Source organism: Numenius arquata, chromosome 9 (genome assembly GCF_964106895.1).
Source record: "Numenius arquata chromosome 9, bNumArq3.hap1.1, whole genome shotgun sequence".
NCBI lineage: Eukaryota > Metazoa > Chordata > Aves > Charadriiformes > Scolopacidae > Numenius > Numenius arquata.
The window spans coordinates 24,861,869-24,881,763 of record NC_133584.1 but is presented as its reverse complement, the minus strand read 5'-3'; the positions used below and the strand labels follow the sequence as shown (position 1 = coordinate 24,881,763).

The window sequence follows — 19,895 nt, the reverse complement described above, 5'->3', positions numbered from 1 at the left end:
AACTGCTGAGATATCCAAATGACAGGTTTGAGCCTGCCTCATTTCTCCCAGCATGAAATAAAGGCAGAGAGAACAATGTGTCAGTGCTCTAGTGCCAGTGACTGGTCAGAGGAAGCTAACGAGCACAGCAGATACAGCACTATAATTAAGCTCTTCTCCCAGCACTCGTAGTCTGTTCTAGTTGGGAACAGGCAGCCTCACCTGAAATAATCAGGTTGTGTCCCAGGTAATGGGTAGGTGCATGACAGAGTCTTTTATAACTAAAACACAGGCAAGGATCATCAATACAAGTAGTTGCAGCTTTAGAGTTAGCAACCTTAAAATTAGATTAAATTGATTAATATTTACTTTTATATTTATTTTAAATGATCTATAGCTCTGTCAAAAGCAACAGGTATCACAACAAAGCTGTACAAGAATCAAACAGGGCATTCCGCTACACTACTCCTGCCTCTAGGACATTCCCAATCCTAAAATTGATCCAACAATTTAAGAGTACTGCTTCAGTAATTTCCAATTTTCTTCCCAGCCACATCCTCTCACAGAAAGGACACATGCACATCCTCATCACCACCAAAACGCTTCACATAAAGCCCACAAGCAGCAGCTAATAGAGATGGCTGTTGTAGAAGCATTACAGTGCTTCCTCTGTTCATCGTTTTTCTCCCCCACCAGCATGTTTTTAGTGGTGGATAAAGGGTTCTGCTGCACTTAATTTGTTTTGCTACATTCTTCACGGTGAGGGTGACAGAGCCCTGGAACGAGCTGCCCAGGGAGGTTTTGGAGTCCCCTTCTCTGGAGATTTTCAAGACCTGCCTGGATGCAGTCCTGAGTAACATGCTCCAACATGCTCTAGGCAATCCTGCTTCAGCAGGGGAGTTGGAGTAGGTGATCTCTATGGTCCCTTCCAACTCTAAAAAATTCAGTGAAATTCAGTGAAATTTACACAGAAATTCTTGAGGTCTGGGCTTAGGTCATAGCATGAAGTTCACTTGTACCCACCTCAGGGACATTGTGCGAGTCGTAGATGATTCAGGTTTCATGCCCCATTTCTAGATAGCATATAAACACCTACAGCACTACCAACTGGTCAATCTACATTTACTACCCCTATTCATTTTCCAAAATTCATATATATATTTTTAACTCGCTAAGGTCCCAGTTGGGAACTGTCATGACACTTGTATCAGCTGTGGCTCAGAATGTACTTCTATGACAGTGGCACTTAGGGATTTCATCTAACGTCACAGATGCAGACAACCTGACAATGATGGGTTTCCATCTGGGATTTCCTAGGAGTAAAGCTGCAGCTTTTTAAATTTAGCCAGGGAGCTGGTCCTAAGCATTAGAGCAACACCAGGTGCTTGTGACAGCAAGTGATCAAAGCCCTCAGTGCTGAGAGAGCAGAGGCAGGGCTCTTGACACCATGATAATAAGTAGTTTGTTTTCTTATTTCCAGATGAAACCTCATGACTCTATGCATGAGTTGTATAAAGTGTCAGAAAGCAAACCAGTTTTGCTTGACAAAATATTATGACCATTCAACTCTGATGTAATTAGCACGATGTTATGGTCCCTTAATTAGGTAATTCCAGCAGTGTTTAATCGATGGTACAAAGAGACTTTCTGAGGCAGAAACGGCAGCTTGGCACCCAACTGTGGTTGGCTTTTCCTGGCTAGCTTCCTAATCACCAAACAACTCCGTTGCAGTCTGCTTTTCTTGTCCCACCCCAAAGTGCTACGACAGAGATATCTGCAGTGTTTGGGCAGGCACTGTCAGATGGAGAATTTAAAAACCTGGCAAAGATACGTCTCACTGTTTAATAATCTGTGCGACTTACATTTTAATTCTGAGAAAGTGTCAGTCATTGGAAATGAAGCAGACAAGATATTTCACGCACATTCCTCATGAAAATACAGCGTACTTGTTCTTTAAGGTGATTTATTTAAAGTACAGGAAACTTCTACCTCTAGAGGCTCATTTAGTTGTTTTAGTGCCTAATTAGCAACTTGAGAGGAACCTCACCATACCTACCGTAGTGCTCTCCAGCAAACACAAGACAGAAAGTCGGTTTCATGTGCAGAAACCTAATTCAAGAGTGCAGTATGTATGACATCATCCTAGGTGAGACAGAGCTCTCATGAGACAACACAGTGTTTCTACATCAAGCACACTATCAATGCCATTAGTGAGCTTTTCTTCACTAAAACGCTGACTGCTGCCTTAAAGCAGTACCTGGTTATTTGCTCAGGGAGAAAACAAACCAGAATAGGAAAGGCACATGAAATAATTAACTCTAAAGCAGATTTCTGCTCAGATACAGATGGAGCATTCCACATAAATAGGTTAGAATACTTATCACATAGTTTCCATATTCAATAAACCAGAACTTAATTCTCTCATAATTCACATCCAACTAAAAGTAGGGTACACACCAGGAGAGGAGATGCGCCGTTTCCAGCCCACGCAGTCTAAGCCTGTCGGAGTGCTCTGGGAAAATGGATGCAGTTTCAGCGGTAGGATGTCAAAGGCAACAGCAGAAGTGATGGATGAACTTATTCCAACCTGCAACAAGAGAGGGAAAATAGAGACAACAAATATTAAACTTAGATGCCCTAGAGGACAAAATACAGCATTCACCACGGAGTACCTCTTTCCACCTCTGATGCTTGCTCACGTAAGTAAGCAGTATGTTAGTAGACACATGCCGATGATTTTGGCTAGAGAGGTTAGAAAAGGGTGAGAAGGCAGGGAAAACTGCAAGATAATAAGAACAGAAATGGGTAACAGAGTACGGGGCTGATACTTCACATACTGCCACATATACCTACGTTCACAGAAAGTTAAAGTTCCACTCATTCCTATGAAGTGCATCTAGTGGAAGGGGGAAGCATGTCATCCCCTCAGCTACAGAACTGTTTCCTACAACTTTATGACTGATAATTCCTGTAAATAAAGCTTTTCCCCTCAAAGATTTATTGTTACTAGTCCCCAACCATATAGGACATGGATAACACAGCATTCTTTGCTCCAGTTAAAGGTTCCCTCACTCTGTTCTCTACCTGGCTGATTGAATTTACAAGACTTACAGAACTTTATGAAACTTTGAAAACTCCATACTATTGCCATATGTCATTGAATTAATAACTTTTGCTGGTTTAAGGGGAAAAATATATAGATATATACACACAGCTCACAACTTCTAATGTCTCAGTAAGTCAGGCTTAAATAAACAAAAATACATTTTTTGTTTATTTAAGAACTCACACAATCAAACAAACCACTGTCATAAGATACTCCATCCACCCACAGACCAATCCACTCTCTCATGCAGACATTCACTTGAAGTTTTAAAAAGAAATTAGAAATCTATCAACAAAATCCAAAACATAAACAAGGTTGTTCTCCTTTTCTGTGTCAAATCCAATATTTTCTGCCAGTCTTCCCACACCAAGAAACTTTCAACGGTTCCTGTCTCCTGCCATCCACCCTGAAATAATATCTGCTTGATATAAGGAAATGAGACCAACATATCCATCCTTCACTGAACCAAGAATTTGGGACAGTGAGATCCAGTATCTAGGATCTTTCCTTCTCCCTACCAGCACAAACTATGTCCCATGAGCATAAAGGCTGCTGACTAGCCTCGATATTGAAGCCTCTTCCTTAGAAGATGGCAATTAGTCAAAACATCCTTCCAAAACTAAATGGCAAACTAAGCCCATGGAATAGTCACACACTGCCCAAGCAGCCGAGAGTGCTGCTGCTCTGTGCCTGGTTTACTTTATTCTTCCTGGACTTCCCTAAAACAAAAAGAACACAGCCAATACTTTGGCACAAATCACCATCTCCTGAGGGATGCCATGAACCCTGTTCAAATTAACCTGAGCAGTGCCTGTTTGTCTAGAAAAGTTACAGTAAAACCCCAGTGGGAGCACATGCTCTTCCAGTGACGATGAAATCAAGCAAAACAGGCAACTTACTGAGCTACAGCTCTGAAAATGCCAAGGGTAAAGTCTAGGTTATTTACAAGAAAGGTGACAGAAAGCATTATTGTCCTGTTTAAAACTAGGAAGTAGAACGTTGCCTCAGGGCTGTTACAAGGAAAACTGCAGGCTTCATCCTTACTAATCTCCAGGACATCAGAGCAAATCTCAGGTACAGGCATAATTTGGTTTTTAGAGCATGGAAGCCAGGCCTGTACAACCCAAAGGCAGGAGAGAAAGCATTTTCAGAGATGTTAGTAATATGTGGGCAGGGTTTTCCCCAACCTACAAGAGAGGGGAGCAGAAATGAGGGACCAGAACATAGTAAAGACCCTGTCTTCTACACTTCCTTCTATAGGTTCAAGGGTGTTATTTCTATGCACAGCAATTCAGTCCCTGGGAGAGGCATTTACCCCTGTTGTGTGCCTGTGCCTTGACAGATAACTCTCCCCCTGTTGTGTATCTCCTTCAATCCCCTCTCTAAAGTGTGTTCATTACCCTCTTGAAGTGTATCTGAGGTGCCCACAGTGCTCATAACCCTGGTAGCACACAGCAAAACTTCATTTTCTCTTATTTCAGATTGGGTAAAATTGGATCTCCAGGAGTCATATTCAGGACAATAAGCTAAAGATCTATTTTTCACTGCTTCTCATTTCTCTTTCAAAATAAAAGGGAGAGCTTTTTCTGCACTATACCCCCTCTGGGTATAGTCCCCTGATGGGCCTTTTAGGAATCTCTCTAATTTGGCAGTGCAAAAACTGTGCTCTAACAAATGCATGTAGAAGCCATGTCTGTGCTTCTATCACTGTGCACTGGAGAGGCATCAAGCTTAACAGTCAGGTTTTAACTTTTTGTCAAAATAGGAAGGAGCAGGATGGGAGCAGACAGGCAGTTCACAGACATCACTAACAATTTCTGCAAAAACAATTCCCCAAACAGAGTCTATTGCCATTACAGCATTACCCGTATCAGTGGTTTGAGGCATCGTCTCTGCTCCAGCTAGGGAATTTAGACTGCATTAAAAATAAGTATGAGGACCCCAGGCTACACTGTGAAACCCATCACCATGTGAAGGGCAAAGTCTACAGCCAAGCAAAAGAAAATAGATTCATCCACAGCCAGGAGAGTTTATTTTCTTCCACTTTGGGGGGTGCTACGTTCAAAAGCTTGCCATATCCACTTAAACGTTAGCACTTTAAGGTACAAGATCAGAAGCTGCTCAGCTTGTTACTGGTGGCATTTCATTACAAGGGACAGCTGGGTCAAGCTTTGAGTCTGACTCTAGGGATTTACACAAACTGTTCCCATTTAAAGTAGATGAGCAGCTTACTGGACCTAAGCAAAACAAAGACCAGTATATAGAATTGTTTAGGACTGGTATTTCAATTGGTTATTTTTTTAGTTTAAAGGTAGTTTCTTGACCGTTCATCCATTTCCCTCAATCTCAATTGCCAGCTTTCAGAATTCAAAATCCTGAAAATTCTTCACAAATACTAATTTGTGTATGTTGATCTCAATGATAGAGTAGTATCAGAAATCAGCACTAGAAAAATCAAGAATTCCTCTCTGGTCTGACCTATGAAGTTGTTTCCACAGTATTGCGGCATTACATCACCTTGTGCTCTGACCTCATCTTGACTAACACAATACAATTTGTCGTAACTGAAGCCACACATCCCAAGGCACCCGTGTGTCAGAAGACACTAGACTTGCAATTTCAGATCTCCAAAGCCCCATACAGTTGCCTTGTTCCAATCACAGAAACACAACAGACACTCAACATATTACAAAGCTTCTTTTGTGATAACTTATTTCTCCTTATAATAAAGGGATTTAGCGTGCTTCTAGAACTGCCCTCAAAAACTGCAGCTTGTGACAGCACTCCCACCACACTTCGGAGTATGAATAAGCCAGCATTATTACAGGAATAGAGCATTGCAAAGACAGAATAAAACACAATAGGAAAAAGAAACCATGTGATGACTATTATAAATAAATATATAAATAAATAAATAAAAAGTACAGGCCAAGAAATGCAGCTATATGGGCATACAGGAAATAGCCTTTGAATCCCAACAGTTCTCTCAATAAAACTTAGTGTTGTGCTATGTGGGCAGCACTAGCCTGCCCACAGAGACAAAAAGCATCAATTACCTGCACAACACAAATTAACAGAAACAGCAAAAAACCAGATCTACCTACATACTACTGTGTATCTTCTACTCACCTCTACGACCAAAAGAAGAATGAACCAGAAAACTAACTCAGGCCCATAACCCCTCCCATCCCCCGCAGGTGATGTTAAGGGAGGGCATGGGGCAGCTGCAAATCATTACACAGCTGATGACAATTAGGGGTAAGTTTGCATCGGAAAATAAGGGTGGAACTGCTTAAAGGAGAAACTCTTTTCTAGCAGCATCAAAATGTGCAGTCAATCAGCAAAACAGACAGCACTGAAGCTGCATAATCTGATGGCCCCAGGGGAAGCTATTGAGATAACTAGTCGCTCCTCTTAGCTTAGACTTAGATTGTCTCAGGGCTGGCCAATGTACCCTGCAGCACAGGCTAGATTTCCACCACTATCCGTACCTGTCGAGGAATTGTAAGAAATATTGTTAGCGTGTTTTACTGGCTTCTGTTTATCACTGAGCCTATGTAAACCAGGGATTAATTTTCCCTAGCTTGTTTCATGCCCATATACTCAGAACTCTGAACAAGGTACAAAAGTAACACAATTAGCTTTTTAAATTTTTTTAAACTTAACATACACGTGCCTCAGGAGAATTGCTCATTGTCTCCAACACATAGGCAGTAGTGGGGCTGGGCCAGGGAAGCATCCTCACTGAACTGAGAGTAGGCAACACATCACAGAGCCATACCCAGCACTCATCCAAGCATCAACTGGCAACGTTTTGAAGACTTTTAGCCCCTTTTCTTGAGGAGGGGAGAGCAGTGTGCAGTTTTTCAGAAACGCTGTTCCTGGAATTTCTGTCTCAAGTGTCCGTCAGCTTTGATGGGAGGCTCTCTCAGACAGGTACGAGGCAGCAGGTTTACTCCCAGCGAGCCATAGTGGACAAGCTGAGCTGTGTCGGGGGAGTGTTTCTCCCTCGCCAGCCACAGAACTACTTGTGCACATAAGCTGAAGCACATGCTGAAGTGGTGACTGGGGCCTCAGGTCCCCTCAAACATTGTCGTTTTGATGCAAAAGCAACCAGAAACAGGCAACCAGGACAATAGAGAGAAAGAGAAACAAATGCAGATAACAGACCAAGCAAAACCCTGAGGAAAGCTTTTGAGTATCTGCTACTTGATTTCAAGCTTGCTCAGAAGCTTCCTCCATATTATCATCAGATTCTGCATGGAATGTCCCTCTATCTCATGTCCTTTTTCCTTAGAAGTTCTTTTTTTTATGTATGAAGACTAAATTTGGCTCTTGGATACAGATTGATGGCTCACCCTGAAGGGAACAGACCTTAGCTCTGGATCCAAGAGTAACAGATGCCATCAGTGTGAGTCACAACAGCCACAAAGTTTGCCACAAGCAATCATAGCTGATCTAGAAGTCTCCCCCAGTGGAAAGGAGAATACTAACAGCTAAAACTCCAATGCCAATGTTCTCTCGAGCACTTCACAGCAGGAATTTGCCTCAATAGGAGGAGTGGAGTTGGCCTCAGATACAGGGGAAATCTAATTTAGAAGTCCTTTTAAAATGTTATACAGCAATGCCATGGGGCACAGAATGAGATTTCATCAGCTTAATTTATATTGATTTAAGGCAATTTTGATTTGCTCCCTGCTCTCACTATCTTTCATCTCACAGTGCAATCTGATGCTCTTGCATCCTATTGTCCAAGATGGCACAGGGCAGGAACTGCTCACTTACAGCAACTAAAAATCTTACCACCTTCAGAGATCATCACTTACGGACCAGGTTAGTGTTTAATCAGTCTCTGCAGATTTCCAGGCCCAAAGAAAAGCAGACAGAACTGGTACCAGACAAAGTGCAAGGACAAGAATATGATGACAGTAGAAAGAAGCAGCCGGAGCAGAGAGGAAGGCAGTGCCAGAGAATGAGGAGGACAGTGTATGGTTTCTTACTTTTAACTGGTCCTCTGGGAGGTGCCGCAATTGAATCCCTCTCTCTGGCTGTGTCTCCTTCTCTAGCTTCCTTTTTTGGTTCCTCTCCATCCAAACATCATCGAAGCTGAAGCACTTATAGAGGGGTTTAGGTCTCTTCCTCCTCCTCTCTGGAATCTCCTTGGCTTTTTCATCTGGAGCAAGGAAGGAAAGCCTCCAGGCTTTGCTCTCCAGGGTGGAGATAGGGCGTAGGGATGGTGGAACCTGGGGGGCCCTTCTTTTGCGATGGGGAACCCATTTCTCATCTGGCCTCTTTTCAGGTGGCGTTTGACATTGCTGTTTAGACTCCTGTTTTACAAACAGCAGGTGACAACATAGTGTTTGTTGGCTGGAAATTTTGTTTGCTTCAAATCAGGTTGAAGAGAAGATGGTAAAGCTCAGTTATTTAGCCCCAGATCTATTCAGAAGAAAATGCTTTCCTAAGAGTATTGACTGGCCGAAACGAGCCTATCTACTCACTCAGCCTTCTCCATAGGTTTACGGGTACTCCACTCTGAAGCAGCAGCTCTGCCACCCTTTGAGAGTGTAACGTACACTCCCTCTGCACAGGACAATGCCCTTTTCACCCTCATTCTAGATGGCATATTACAATAACATTACTACTGGGATTTAGGTCACTCTGTCTGTATATTATTATTTACAAAGACAGACAGTGTCTCTGAAAATAGAATAATAACCAGTCTTGTCTGTCTGTGCTTTTCCAACTGCATTTCAGTTATACAATGTGAAAAGGCTTCCCAGATGCCTGCAGGTCTGATATATTAAGCCTTGTGCTTCCTGATGTGCTCTTTGTGCTATCCATTTTATTTGCTTGATGTTGGGCCGAGAGCGAGAAATTGCACAGCTTTGCACTTCACTCTCATTTGCTTTTAATGAATGGTTGCACAAAATTACAGCTTTTATACCAGAACAACTTGAAATTACGTGTGCCCTGAGGCACCTACCTACCACTCCAGGTAGCATCAGTGTTAGAATCATATTAAGGTGGAGGAGAACAACATTGAGGAATGAATGATCTCAGGGGTCTCTTTTCATGCTAAGAAAATCTTGTGTCCTGACAATAGCATCTCTCCAGTTTCTCACAGTTCATTTGGAGAACCCAAATATAACAACCCTTAAACCACTGCAGGCACTTCCTATCTACTCTCAATTAACCAACAACCCCATATCAATTCTTCTTTGCCACTGGCAAGAGATGCCACGGTCTAGAAACACTCTTTATCTACAAGATGCTATGTAAAAAGGAAAGTGTATCCTGCTGCTATTCTGAGCCTGACCCCATCAAATTGGAGAGAAGCAAGAAAGAGAACTTGCACAGATTCCAAACATGGGACGTGTTAGGACAGTTTGCTCTTGCCTGCTGGGTAACACAATTATGTAAGTAAAATCATGCCACAAATAGATTAATTAAATATGTAATGAAGGTCCTGACACATTGGTAAATTGGTAATTGTTCTGTCTTGCTGTTTTCAGCATAAAATCTTCATCCCAATTATAACTTGGACAATGTTAACCATTAGCAGGTAACGAGAGAGGGGCTGGTCTGTGTTCCATCAGGCTAAGAAGGGTTACTTACCAGTGTGGTAGCCAGAGGCATCAGGGGCAAGCCGATCCACTGCAGTTTGATACAGCACTATAACACAGATGAAGCCGATACCACTGGAAAAATACCTGGCTGAGAGCTTGGGAATATATACTCATAGGGCACACTGGGAAGTCAGCTCAAGGAACTTCACAATTATGCATGTGTTTTGCAATAATGTCTTTACTGATGTGGAACAGAAAAGGACTTGTCTTCAAATCCATTGTTAAAACACTGTTACCACCTTTTTACTTAGCAACATACATAAGGAAGACCATCCTTAGTGTTTAGATGATAATTACGTTGGAAAGACTTAATGCTGCAAATATACATTGCCCAATGCCTCTGCTGTATTTTCAGGTTACTTCACTTACAAAATGCAGTTCTACTTCATTTCACAATGTTATGAAAACGGAAATAAATAAAAGCCCTATCCGCTTGAATAGATTAGATGTTGTGTCCTGAAAGCTGGGACATTTACATTAATTTCCAGGTTCCAGCTGCATTTATCCAATTTCAGATATCATGTTCTGCAGCCTCCAGAAGAATCAGGAAAATTAAACTGTCTTTATATGGCTTAGATACCATTTAAGTTTTTCATAATTTTCTTTAAATTATTGAATCTAGCAATCGATTTAAGTAATTATTTATTTGCTCCTACTGATTATGTTAAAGGATGTGGGCTTGCCTATTCAAGGCTTTACAGGTGCCACATCTCTCCACTCTTTTCTAGATGCTCTTTTGGGTTATCATTTACAGGTCAATGATTTTATTCATCCTCTGAGAGGCTTCATCTGTTGACAGTGTGTATAGTCCAAGTATCTTGCATTTTCCTAGGCTGGTTTGACACTTGTCTTTTGTCTGGAATGTGGTGTCCAGTATTAAGTTTGTAAGTTAAGTTGATGCCCATGAGAACAAAAGACTTTCAAGTAAAGCAGAGGACAGAAGGGAATAAAGCAAATTCTCTTCCCCTTCTGCCCACAGCAATTCCAGTACTACAGCCCTCACTTCTCAAACTGCCACCCACACACTTCTTTAGATTCCAGACAGCATTAGCTAAAAAAACCAAACCAATCAACCAAAAAACTTTCACTGGGAATATGTGAGGAGAGGTTGAGGGAATTGGGTTCATTCAAGCTGATAAGAGGGCACTAAAGACAATACAAGAGCAGTCTGCAACAATTTTGTAGTTACATGGATGATGGATCCAAACTCTTCTTAGTAGGGCCAGACAATGCCACAAGAAAATGGCCAGAAATTGTAGCTTGTGAAGTTCTGGTTGGGCATTAGGAAAAAAATTTCCTCAGGAATATGTTTCCCAGAAAGGTGCTGAAATCTCCAGCAATGGAGGTTTTCAAGGCTTGGTTAGACAAAGTCATGGTTTTGTTTATCTGGTGTTGACACTAGTCCTGTCTGAGGAAGGAGGTGGGATTAGATGACCTCCCAAGGTCTGTTCCAACCAACCTTTCTTTGTTTCTATACAAAAAATAGGGAATTTCTATAAAAAAAAATAGGGAGAGGTAACTTAAAACTTTAATATAACCTGGGATGTGAGAGACAAAAGGCAGCAGCAGCAGCAGCAAAAGCTGTGCGAGGGCTCATTTGTGTTGAACACAATCAGCCCTCAGCTGCAGAACTGATCAAGCGGTTCCAGATTCATGAACTCTCTGAAACATGTCTGTTTGGGGTATGCAGAATCTCATACCCTCTCTCAAGTGCCACTTTTGAAAATCTGCTCAACAAAATTTTTGCCCATTTCTTAATGTCAAAACTCATCAGCAGCAATACTGAAAAAGTAGCATGATCAAGCCAGGTTTTGGGAACTCAGCTAACAGATCAATCCCAGTTACTCTGGCAATGCTCAGCCACTGGAAGAGATTCCTAAGCTTCCAGCCACTTACAACTCGGGAAGTCCTCTCTGGGATTAAAAGACTACTGACAGAGGAAGTCTCTGCTTTTAAAGGCCTCAGCCAACCAAGAAATCCCTATTTAAGATGCAACCTTTTCTGTCAGATCCAGCCTATCACAAGGAAATGAACATGTTACCAGGGGTAGAATACAATGTAAGATCAAAAGCAGAACCTAAATCCATGGGGTTTTTCTGTTTGCTGTAGAAAAGGGAGAAAAGGACTCCTAGTGGTAATCAAAGGGTAGTTAAGGCGACTGCGAAAGACTCACGGTACTTTGAAAGGCAGCTACTCATTGCCTAAAGAAAAAGATTTTACTTCTTAAAAAGTGACTGCTAGCAATGGGAATTGATTTCTGTGTTGCCTTTCACCTTGAGAAACTAATTTACTATACAGCAATTGCAAGGCTCAATTCTGCCTTAAGAGGGGTAAGACCCAGCTAAAAAAATGGAGTTGAACACAGGGTGGCATCTTTATAATCTGTCTGAGACATATTAGGCATTAGCACTGTTGTGGTGACTCCATTCCTTTAGATTTTTGTGGTAAATCCTCCCTTAAAGAGTGCTCAATTCATAGAGTCTTAAACAGAAAGATTACATAGTGCTACCTGTCTTAGACAAAGAGAAATATTTAGGCACCATCTAACCAATGTGTTCACTAAGCCATTAAAAAGTTTCACTGGGATTCCTAAACCACATTAAAACAAAAGACTCTGCAAACAAAACCACCCCCTGATCATTCCCAGACAACAACTCACCTCATCTCGGAGCATGTCACTAATGGAAGAAGCTGTGTTTAAGCTGATCTGGGACTGACTGCTTATGCCGCTGTCATCCCTCTGGTATTCGTTGTCCAACGAGTGTACAGAAAGTAACAGACTACCTCTGGGTTTCAGTGTCTTTGGTCTCTCAGGAGCCTCCAAATTGCTTTCAACTGCAGAGGTGTTCCCAAGAGAGATCATTGAAGTGGCACATATTCTTCCGGGATAACGGAAGCTCTTGTGTTGAGAAGTGGATCGTGGACTCTGCGGTTTAGGGCTCATGGGCCTACACGGCATGTCTTTACCATCAGAATTTGAGAGCTGGGGACATGATGGACTTGACTGACTAAATGCCAACTGCAAGTCAGTGGGGCTAAATGGAGATTTCATCCAGTATTCCTCTAGAGAAGTATTTAAACTGTTGCTCAGAGACTCCTGTTGTTCGTCACAATCTGAACTCTGTGAGTATCTGATGCCCAGGTCATGGGACTGTATTCGTTTTCTCCACACACCTGCAGGTGAAGAGACATCAACAGGCTCCACAGAGGCCTCAAAATAGTTGGTGTCTGTTGAGGAGCCATTAGCTGTTTCTGTTTTAAAAAATGTGTGTCCGTTGGAACTATCCTGTCGGTCTACTGACGTTGTTCTCATTATATGGCCTCTAGTTGCATCAAGACTCTCCTGTGTTGGTGATAAACTTGCTAAGACAGGCCTTTTTAGTCCATCTGCCTCCTTGCTTTTCAGAAAAGCTTTCCAGGCGCTCTGGCGAAGTTTGGCTTTCTCCTTTTCGTTTTTCAGTGATACTCTTGAGCTTTGCTCAGTATTTTCCTTTTCTGGAGATTTGGATTCAAATAAGCTTGAGAGGGATTTGTGTGCCAAGGCCAACCTTGTCTTGAACTTCTTACCCTCGGGGTTTTTGCTTCTTTTGTATTCATTTTCAGGGAACGATTTTCTAATCCCAGAGTATTCCACGGGTTCACTGTCATTATTTTCAGATGAACCTGAAACTTGTCGATCTGCATATTTGACAGCAGCCAGTGTGGGAGAGGTTGAGTTTGTATCTACATCTTCCATCAGTATCCGACCAGAGCCAGAAGCCTTCCTCAGGCTCATTCTGTTGAATAATCCTGCAGGTCTCTCATAGAATAAATCATCATCATCAGAGTACTCAGAGGCATAGCTTTCCTTCCTGTGGAAGGCTGAACCAGATGAACAACTTTTGAAAGACTGTAAACTTTCAGTGTCTTCATCCTCTTTCCCAGCATCCAGTTCTTCCAGCTTCGCCTTGCTGCCAAAGAAGCTGCTACTTCCCTGATTTTCTGCTGTGGCAGGCTTAGTTTTCCTGAAAGATGTCATTTTCGAGAATACTAAAAACCTGGAAGCTTTCCCACTATTCCCATTCTTTGTTGGCTTTTGCACAGCTTTACAGAGATTGCTGTTACTTCCCAGGATGTGGACTGAGTTCTCATCCATTTCCTCACTGTTTGTGCTGCAGGTACTTACATTATCTAGGCCCAGCATGCAAGCGTTAGGGGTCTCCCTTTTCACAGCATAGTTAAAGACATCAGACACATCTAGATTCAGTGCGCTGTCTTTGCTAGGACTTGCTGTGTCTTCTGCAAGAGAGCCCTCCTTTCCTTCACTAGGAGAAGGCTCTTCACAAATACCTATATGTTCCTTTGAAACATCACAGCCTTCGGTTCCTTGCCTGCCCGCTGCTTGCTCAGAGATCATGACAACCCCTTGAAGGTCCACATCGGCACCATCTCCCTGACACAAATTGCTTACATTGCACGCTTCCAGTGTTACTGCACTAGTTATACATAAGCCTTCCTCTTTGCCTTGATGTGCTTTGAATTCCTCTTCCTCAGACACCTGGCCATCTCTTCTTCCAGCTGGTGATTTTCTGAACTGTTCTGTCTCTAATTCATAACCGGTCTTTGTTCTGCAAGGCTCTTTTTCAGAGATCGTAACTCCACTTCTGCTATGAGATTTTAAGAGTGCTTCTTCACATTGATCTGCCTGACTTTCTGCAGTAAGGATATCATTGCCCAGTGGCACAGTGACACTCCTGAATTCCACTGAATTTGCACTTGTAACCGTGGAATTACAACAGGTGAATCCTAAGGATGAAACTGCGTCTGTTTTCTCTCTTTCCTCTTGTGAAATTTCTGTTTTTTCTTCAGCTGTATCCCTACCAGGGAGTACCTCTGCAATACCAGGAATGAGGTGGGTGGCCAGAATTTGTTCTTCACAGCTACAGCTTTCACTCAGAACTCTCTCTGGCTCATCATGAGCTTTGCTGACAGTACGAGGAGACATCAAATCCTTGCTCACTGCATTTCTCAATGTTCCAGTTACCATTTCAGTAGGAAGGTTATCATTCAGTGTCTTGGACTGCAATCCTTTCCGCTCTACAGATACTATAATTAGGGCAGGCTTTAACTCTGGTAGAGTCATTAAATGCCTTCTCTGGCTTATACAATCTGATCTAGGAGTCATTTCAACAGCAAAGACACTGTCTTCATCCTCTCCTTCATGAGTAGGTTGTTCATTTGTTACTAGCTCAGAATGCCTCCTTAAGGCACCAGTTTTGCAACTTGTATTTTGCTGCATTGACTCTTTCTGCTCTGCCCCAGTGTTACTGCCACCTGCTTGCAATGTGGTTTCCAGGACGTTCCAACCCAAGTCAAGGTTAGAAGAATCATCTACCCGTCTTTCCCCTACCACGATCTCCGTACTTGACAGTTCAGATTCAAGGCCATTCTCCTTCAAACTTTTCTGCTGTATTGTAGCAGTGGAACCACAGTTTACAGAACAATCGCGATCTCTGTTTTCTACAACAGCAGGAAAATCTACATGACAAGCTGCTAGGTTCTCAGCATCACCAATGCCAGATTCAACATCAGGATCACAAGGGAATCTGTCTGCTTCCAGATCTCTTTCAGCTTTGTACTGGTCACTTTTTGTAAGTTCTTCAGCATTTATGATCACTGGCCCACAGTCCAGGGCAGATGAAGTCTCCTTTTGTTTTGGACTACACTCAGAAGCATCAGTCTGTGTAGAAGATAAGCTATCAGTACATGTACCTACTGCTTCTGGGCTAAGGCCACATGTCTCTGATTTAGAGTGCAAACAATCAATGCCCTGGGGAGAGCCTGCTGGTTGAGAAAGCTGACACTCATTTGAGTCTATGTCAGTATTAAGAAGAGATCTTTTTACACCAAATTCGCCCTCTATTTTTATTGCCTTTTCAGGGCTTACGGGTACCCTTCCCAAGTTTTTCCAAGTGTATTCAAAATCCAGTCCTTGAAGATGTATTCTGGAACATGACCATCTAAATTTGTCTGTCAGATGAAGACAGTTCCCCACAGAAGTCTTGCTTTGAGCACTGATATTTTCAGGTACACTGTGCCATGTTTTACTTTCTGTAATCTCTGACCTTGTGAATGGTGGCTGAGATCTTGGTTTGAAGCAACTCTGGTAAAAGAATGAATCTGTTGTCAACATGGTCTCTGTACTTCCACGTTTTATCCTTTTACCTGTAGTTTCCTCACTGTCAACTGAGTTCCTCCTGCTGCATTTTATATTGGACATAGAATCTAATTTACACTTATACTTGGATGTCTCAGTGTAACTTCTATGGTTAGGTCCATTTGTTTCAAAATGAAGATTAGGCAAACTACAGCTTGATGCTGCATCTGACCGAAAGGAAAATTGCTGCACCTCAGGAAAAATCAAACAACTTTCTGAGTCTGCTTTGAAACAAGCAATGCTTAATACTGCAGGATGGTCCTCTCTTGTAATGTCATCTTCTGTAGGTACTGAGTTGGTACAGGACTGCACTTTACTATTTTCAAACTCTGCTTTATTTTGCAATACTGCTACAAACTTTCCATTTGTCTGTGATACAGTGCCCTCTTCGCTGACTTGGTTCTCTGTGTTGGAAATGCCACTAGTTAATGTTAGCTCTTCATCACCCAATTCTTCACATTCTGACTTTGCAGACTGTAGGCAAAATTCAGTTTTTCTTGGTGCTGCTTTTATTTTGGTGGATACCTCTAACTGCACCTGCTGGGTAAATTCTGGTTGTCTTGAGCACTTAAGCTGATGGAGGGTTGTTTCTGCCTTTGCTTTAGGAAGACTACAGCACGAGGGTTTTTTTTCAATAAAAAGGCAGTTTGAATCCAAGCAATTTTCCCGAGTTACATCACTGGAAACAGATTCTGTGTCTGATGCACTCTCATAAGGCTCAGTTTTTACATCTGACAAAGATCCACTCTGATGTGACAGGGTCTCAAAATAATCTTCATCTGTTTCTTGGCTGGATCCACGTATCTCCAGCTCTATTGTGCTCGGTGTAGAAGAACTCAGATCGTCTTCAAACTCTCCTTCACTGATGTAGTTTTCAACTGGCTCTGGGGTCTATGAATAAACAGAAAAGAATGATTTAGCAAGGATTTCCCACAGCAGCAGGACAGCATGAATTATTATTAGAAAAGGGACTTAGGAACACAATTAATTTAATACACACTGAAGTTTTTGGAAGTTATAATTGATATTTTACTTATAGATGGACCTGAGGGTTTTTTATTTCTTAATTTTTGTTTCTTAATTTTTTTTTTTCATTTTAATATGTAATTATTAGAGGCCAAAATTTGACTATCTTTCACAGGCCAATACCAAGACACATTTCACATTCAAATAGGCAAATGGAAACAATCCCTTGCCAGCAGATCTAAAAACTCTAATGAATTCATCTTCTCATCTGAGGAGGAGGTTTATGTGCTAAACCTGAGAAGTAATTGTTACTGTCCAAATTACAGAAATGTGACATAAATATATGCAGAAAAGTTTTGCACTTGAATAACTGGATACTACCTATACCAAAGCTTGAACTGAAGGTGAAAGAAGTGTTTGATCTCATTTTCCAGAAGGTTATAGCAGGAGCACTACATACATTAGCTATTAGAGCACATCCAAATCAGTGGCTGAGCACAGAAAGATCAAAAACACATTGTTAATATTAGGAAATATCTTTGTCCCAGAGAGCTACCCTGGGAGAGTTTCAGTCTTCTTTTCTTTAACCATCAGAAAGCAGTCTGGATGTTTCTCAAGTTTAAAGTAGAAAATGAAATCACAGCAAGCTTTCCTGAGGTAAAACGGGTACTTGCCATTTGTCAGCTTCAGGTACAGCTATTTTCAGAAGTTCTACAAATGTACCCAACAAAACATTTAGCTGATTCCAGGCTCAGTCCATGAATACCGAGAATGAGAAGCTATATAAATATAAATGGCAGCCTTTAACCCTAATGTGGGATGCCTCCTTCTGGTTTTGATAACAGTCATCACAAGAATGATCAGCACATTTCAAAATCTGAAAACTGAGATAATAAACAATGAAAAACATTTTTAAAAAAAAAAACAAAACCAAAAAAACCACAAGTGAATGGCAACCATTAAACTAGAATACAAAGTCCCTCGGACTGAGTTGCACGTCCCCTTCACCAGGGTGCTTTGTCACAGAGGATGTGTGAGTCACAGAATCACAGAATGATACGGGGCTGGAAGGAACCTCTGGAGATCATCTAGTCCAACCCCCTGCCAAAGCAGGTCCACTCAGAGAAGATTGCACAGGAACGTGTCCAGGTGAGTTTTGAATGTCTCCAGAGAAAGAGACTCCACCACCTCTCTGGGCAGCCTGTTCCAAGGCTCTGCCACCCTCAAAGTGAAGAAGATCTTCCTCATGTTTAGATAGAACTTCTTATGTTCAAGTTTGTGCCCATTTCCTCTTGTCCTCATATGGGAAGCCAAATTCCAAATCACATCAAAGGATATGTCACAGAGTTTCTGATTCTAGACTCCAAAACATAGAGGGTAAATCGGAAAAAGGAAGCACTAGTTCCAAAAGGAGTCTCAATAAGAAGATTAGCATTTTCTCTTGACAGAAGGAGGAAAATACAAATTAAGTGGAGGAGGGAGAGGATTCAGTGCTTCAAACCAAGTCCAAAAATCACTTTCACACCATTAAACCTGTCCAAATTGCACTATAATGGCAATATGAGTCACGTAACCAGCAGAGTAACGTGTCCTTTACTGCGTGCAATCAGTGATACATATAATTGAGGCCCTTTAATAATGTCAAATGCCGCTATCACCAGGACAGAAATGACCAGCATTGAAGCAGCACAGACTAGCATTTCACATAATGATCGAGCAGCATAAACTGCGAGCAGTTGGCTCACACAGCAGTGAGTACAGCAGCAGCTGCTCAGCGGTAACAGCACTGCCTCTTCAACAGTGTTCTGAACGCAAATTTACAGATGGCAATAAACTAAGATAAAAACTGTTCAGGCAAGCAGGAACAAAGTAATGAAGATGCCCAACTGTCCCCAAGGATAATTATGAATTAGATTACAAAAAGACATCCCTTACAGTCCATCTATCATTCCAAAAATAGCTATGTCAGGATATTTGTACGGTGACCCCTCCCAAATTCATTATTTGTTTTTAATGGATATCATACAAAATCATGTAATTAAAGCAGAAGCAGAGGGCCCACAATTGCTGCCATATCTTGTGGGAAATGAGGAAATAAATTCTAGGTATGAAGAGCACCAATTAATGTCAACCAGCCCAGGACCGGGCCCAGGACTGAACACGTGCCCTCAGCGCTGCTTAGGGAAAGAGTGGGCATCAGGATGGGCCTGGTGGGGCTGACTCTACCAGATGTACCCTGGGATGGAGTTCCCCTCAGGAGGGAGAGAACATAGAAGCTTCAGCTCCTCCTATCTCTGGATAGAGCTGGATAGAGCTCTCTCTCCTATCAAAGCCCTCTGCCTAACAGACAAGGGAGGCTTAGAGCTGACCTCTAGTAAACCTGAAAGTCGTGAGCTCACTGAACTTCCCACGGTGACCACGGAAGAAGTCCTAACAGGGCAAACAACACGCAGACGGTGTCATTTTCACCTTCTTCTATGGGTCTTTGATTTCTTGGTGCCTCCAGGAGGCCAGGCCTTTGCTCTGACCACCTACCATATGTAGTTTAATTCCCTCCCAACCTGTAGTGTGTGCATTTTGTTAGGATTTGTGGGAATACTTCGTGTTTTACTGGTTTTTTTGCTGTAAAAATTGAGTCTAAAGGACTCAGTCAGAGCAGAAGGGGGGAAGTTTACAATGGGCATGTTCCTGGTGTGGCCCTTTCTTCCCAACACAGACAATCACGGGCTTGAGAACTGAGTAGATTCAGATTAGAAACTATAAAGAAAACATCGTGTAAGATAGCCACATAATGTCCCCAAGGTCTCAAATTATCTTCTTGATCAAACCCAACTATCCAAGCCCTTTTCTTAAATTGCCGTCATCATGAATAATGGAAAGAAGGGAACGAAAAAGGAAAAAAGGGCACACTGGCAAAACCTACATTTTCTACTACTTCCTTGTAAAAATATTAATGAGTAAGAAGTAGATTTAAATACATTAACTTCAGACAAAACTTTGGTTTCCCACTCAGCAGAAAACC

The 19,895-nt window shown here is 42.0% G+C and overlaps 1 protein-coding gene across 1 annotated transcript in view; it reads right to left on the bottom strand.

The window, feature by feature from the left end:
* ARHGEF4 (Rho guanine nucleotide exchange factor 4) overlaps window positions 1-12,670 on the bottom strand; it is a 119,488-nt gene extending 106,818 nt beyond the window's left edge. The window contains exons 1-3 of the mRNA XM_074152962.1: window positions 12,371-12,670; window positions 8,086-8,412; window positions 2,437-2,566 (exon numbers count right to left, since the gene is read on the bottom strand). Of these exons, the coding sequence (XP_074009063.1) occupies window positions 2,437-2,566; window positions 8,086-8,412; window positions 12,371-12,670 (757 nt within the window). The remainder of the gene's footprint in view (window positions 1-2,436; window positions 2,567-8,085; window positions 8,413-12,370) is intronic.
* Between the last annotated feature and the right edge of the window lie 7,225 nt (window positions 12,671-19,895).